Below are 4346 nucleotides of genomic sequence, written 5' to 3'. Positions count from 1 at the left end.
TCCACCTACCCCTCACATGATAGGATTTCGCTCCACAAACGTCCACGCCCACCAAGAATTGTCAGCCTGGCATTGTTTAGAATATACGTCCGTCAAAAGACCGTAGATCACGCCTCTAACCTGAACCTCGTGGACAGCGATAATTGGTCAGCAAACCAAGAGGAAATAAAGCACCATTGGTTGATCCCTTCAGTCGATCCAAAGCTTGGGCAGGCCTGGAGGAAGTGAGGGGGTTGAGTTAAGAAACTGGATAGATTTCTTGGCATCCAGGCAGGTGTAATATCTTTCTTTTAACTTTTACTGTCTATGGTAATATTACTGTTAATCTTACTGTTACTATTACTGTTATAACTGTTATAGCAGTAAGCTATTTTGTTTTGTTGAAAGTTGGAGGGTAGGCTACAACCTCCCCATTCCAACCCTTATGATCAATACACAAAACTCATTTGTATTTCAAATGATTACATTTTGGCTTTATTACAATTCACAGATTGGATAGAAGATAACATCATTAAATATAGTTTATCTAAATGTTACAAAATACAACACAATGCATTCCAGTGCATTTTACAATCTTACGAGAGAAAAAAAAAAAGATAGGCCTAAAAGAAAAAGAACAGGTCTCTGCCAGGACAGGAAACAGATGTTAAGTGTACATTATTTGGCCAGCCCCCACGCCTTAGTTCTTTGCAGTGAAGGACCTACTATACCACACAATACTTAGCCTACATTTGGGCCATCGGTTTGGCATTAGGCCTCCTTGTTACAAGCAGCAACCTTATATAGTCCAATGCATATCAGACAAACTCCTGTTATATCCTCACTGGAGTATTCTACAGATATAGCCTACTTAGGCTACATACAGTACATCAGCCGCATAGCTTAACTCCCACTTATACCTTTACTCTCCTGACAAAGTGAAAACCACATTAGCTGCATTAAAAATAATGCCTTTTTGGTTCGAAGTAATATTTCTGTGGATATGCTGTCCAACAGTGAATTGCCCAATAAACCATTTATGACTGTTTTGCCAAAGGCGGCACAGCTTAGGTGTAGGTGTCTTTTGTGGTAATTTAGACCGAAAGTAAAGTGATATACAAGCATTGCTTTACAATGCTTCAATATGTGTATTTGAATATTCCATTACAGTTTTAAGATAATGAATTGAAATGGCCAGCTATTATGAGTAAAGTAATTTCCTTCATGTACCTTTATCTGTTTAACAACCCAAGAACACACATGTCCCCTCAAATGTCTCACCAGTGGTGCGGCTTATCTGTGTGGACTGTAATGTGGGAAAAGCAGATGTTCCAGTGGAACCTGATCTTCCGGATCCTAACCACCCAACCACCCCCAAAAAAACGGTCAGGATTTAAATTGACAAACCCAGGCTGGTGGCGGTAGAGTTGAGTTAAGGTCCCCCCACTCTTTTACTGTAAGGCGTCATGAGTGTCTAGATAAAGCTATATAACTATATAAATGTAATGTGTTTTTATTGTTGTTAATTCTGTGATGAGAAAACAATTGTGTGTTTTTGATTATTGCTGTTGTAGCTGGTGGTGGGGAGGGGTTGTATGGGTGTGAATCTGAGAGAAAGTTATTCGGAAGAGACAGACCCGAGTGAAGGGTAGATTAGGCTCTCCATAGTAATGATTAACACTGGGCCTGTTCAGGCAGGTCCTGTGCATTTATGACTTTTTTACTTTACTACTGCCAGCACATCAGAAACATAAAGTGACATCCTCAATACGTTTACTGCAGACTGTCTCTGGTGTGGGCAGACTATGCGCATATGAATGTCAACACTGCATCTCATCAGCTGATGTGTCCGTTTCGAGTTTCAGGGTTTCTGACCGAAGACCGCACAGAGAGGCATCGGAGGGCGTTTTTCATTTTTCTCCCGCGAGCTCCCAGGTCGTCATTCCCGTCTGTTCTGTTTCATCATGGTGTATCTCACTTCCTAATCCCATTCCCAGCGCTGCTGACCTATAACTCCATCTCATGCCAGCTGATCCTGGCTGCAGCTAACTTCAAGTCACATTAAGGCAAATTGCAAGCAGAGAGAGAGAGAGAGAGAGAGAGAGAGAAAGAAAGAAAGAAAGAAAGAAAGAGAGAGAGAGAAAAGGGAAACATGATTGCACAGATGGCCTTGCTAATGTAATCTTCTATCCATGATCTATGCCTCAAAAGACCTAGTTTATGTGTGTGTATAAAGGAGCAAGGGCAGAGAAGGAAGAGGAAGATGCTTTTTTCTAGAAAAAAGAATTAAATAGTAACTAGGTTTGAAGACACTTTTTCGCATCACCCTGTCTATCTAGACTCTCAGAATTGACTTTGGGACACTCACTAGACCTGTACATACAAGCACACATTTACGAAGATCAAATGCATGTATGTACTTCAAATATGTATAGTCATGAAAATGTATAACTAATACATATGGTAGGCATGAGTAAAACTATTACTTTGAGGAGAAAACTAATTAGAAAATGATATAGAAGGCATTTTTTAATTTAGCAAATGAAAGATTAATTAGGTAGGAAAAATCAAGAGCAAAGTCTTTCATTCCAAAAGCAGCACTTTTAAATGTCGTAAATTCGTCAAAGGGGCGAGACAATCCAGCAAGCCCAAGGACGATAACCAGTGTAATTACAATTACAGAAACATGAGCATATATACACATAAATACAGTTTATAAAATTCAGCGCCATCCGTCCTTCCCGTAGACACGGTCGCTGTCATTTTTCAGGCAAAAACGTTCCCTTGCTTTCTTGGGGGATGGCTGACCGTGGCATCTCTGACTTGAGCCTGGTGTACCACCTTATCGCCAGCAGGTGGCGGCATTCCACCATGTTAAATCACCACTGCGCCAATGCCTGGGATGAGCAGGCGGAAAAGGCCTCTCCTCCCTTTGCCGAAAGGCTGAATGGATTTGTGAGGTATTGCTGTGAGTTTGCTCATTCTGCTTTCTTGATGAATATCTGAAACAAAAGATTTCAGAATTTGTTGGAGCCTAGAGTGTTCTGGAAGAGAAAATAAGCAATGCACTATCCCCCGTTTATCAAAAGAAAAGGCGATATTGCATGGGGACTTTTTTTTCTCACCTCAACTTTTGTAATAAGATGAGGGGACCTCCTACACACACACACACACACACACACACACACACACACACACACACAAACACATACATACATACATACATACATACATAATACACCAGAATGGGTGGTCAGGTATGGGGCATTAACAGTACTAGAGAGGATGGGACTGTGGGAAATGACCCGGTCTACCTCACTAAGGATGACCCAGACAGGGGAGTCTGTCAATATCGAGAGCCTCAGGGCCTCTAGAGGACCAAACGTGGGATCCACCTCTCCCTCTGCGATCCCATTCTGGAACTTTCCTAAGAGAGAGAGAGAGAGAGAGAGAGAGAGCATGAGACAGAGCAAATCAAGCATTGCCCTTTTTTCTGAAGAACTCATATCACATAAAGGGAGAGTAGGCAAAATAAAAGTTAAAAAAAAATGGCAGGAGCTCCTCTAATGAATTCAATCCTAGAGTTGAAATGAATGTCTCTGAACGCAATGGTACTCCATGCCAAAGCTCTGAGGCACAGATGCCATATTAATTGATGATTTCTTTTTTTGCCTCTTCGCAAAGCAAACCACTGCTAGCCTATTATCGATCGCACCCCCAAGACAATTTCATGAATGAGATGGAGTGCTTTATTGTAATTTATGACGACGGAGAGGGGGTCTCTTAACCCAAGGGACTTTCGCATTTGCAGGACGTTTGTTTTTCCGTGGTAGCTGGCTGCAGTGGGCCTTGTGGGCATGGTCAGGCAATCTCCCCTCTGGCTCCCTTGAAAAGACATTAACATTGCACAGAGGGTGCTGCTTTGGCCTGAGTCGCGTCGGCGTGCATAAGCAAAGTCATACATCACACTTTAAGTGGTATGGGTAGCAATCCCCCCCCCCCTCAACCCCACTCCCATCCCCATCCCCACCTCATTCTTAAAGGGCTGCAGACATTTTGTTTGTTAAGCAAATTTATGATTCCTGGTTGTCGTAAGTTGTGGAGTTCTTCCACCCCTGTCCAATTTACATGCCGTTTCCTACTTGCCTTTCCCTTTGGCAGAGCATGGCAATGTTTTTAAGTCTTGAGCAAGCCGGAGAGAGAGAGAGAGAGAGAGAGAGAGAGCAGGAGAAGGAGAGTGGGGGATAAAGAGAGATTTGTGGCTAAATATTTGCAGCTGGTTTTTGAATACTTTCAAGCCAGCTGAACATCAGGTTAGCACTCCAAACACCCCAAACAACCCCCATCCACATTCCCCCATGGAGGAG

The 4346-nt window shown here is 42.5% G+C and overlaps 1 protein-coding gene across 1 annotated transcript in view; it reads right to left on the bottom strand.

Moving 5' to 3' along the window:
• Positions 1–451: 451 nt before the first annotated feature.
• The window catches only part of mgat4b (alpha-1,3-mannosyl-glycoprotein 4-beta-N-acetylglucosaminyltransferase B), a 138700-nt gene continuing 134805 nt past the window's right edge, over positions 452–4346 (bottom strand). Inside the window, exons 14-15 of the mRNA XM_048231894.1 lie at positions 3294–3406; positions 452–2981 (exon numbers count right to left, since the gene is read on the bottom strand). Of these exons, the coding sequence (XP_048087851.1) occupies positions 2958–2981; positions 3294–3406 (137 nt within the window). The 3' untranslated portion in view covers positions 452–2957. The remainder of the gene's footprint in view (positions 2982–3293; positions 3407–4346) is intronic.

Source organism: Alosa alosa, chromosome 21 (assembly GCF_017589495.1).
Source record: "Alosa alosa isolate M-15738 ecotype Scorff River chromosome 21, AALO_Geno_1.1, whole genome shotgun sequence".
NCBI classification, from domain to species: Eukaryota; Metazoa; Chordata; class Actinopteri; order Clupeiformes; family Clupeidae; genus Alosa; species Alosa alosa.
Note: the sequence above shows the minus strand (reverse complement) of the source record. Positions and strands in the feature narration are given on the sequence as shown.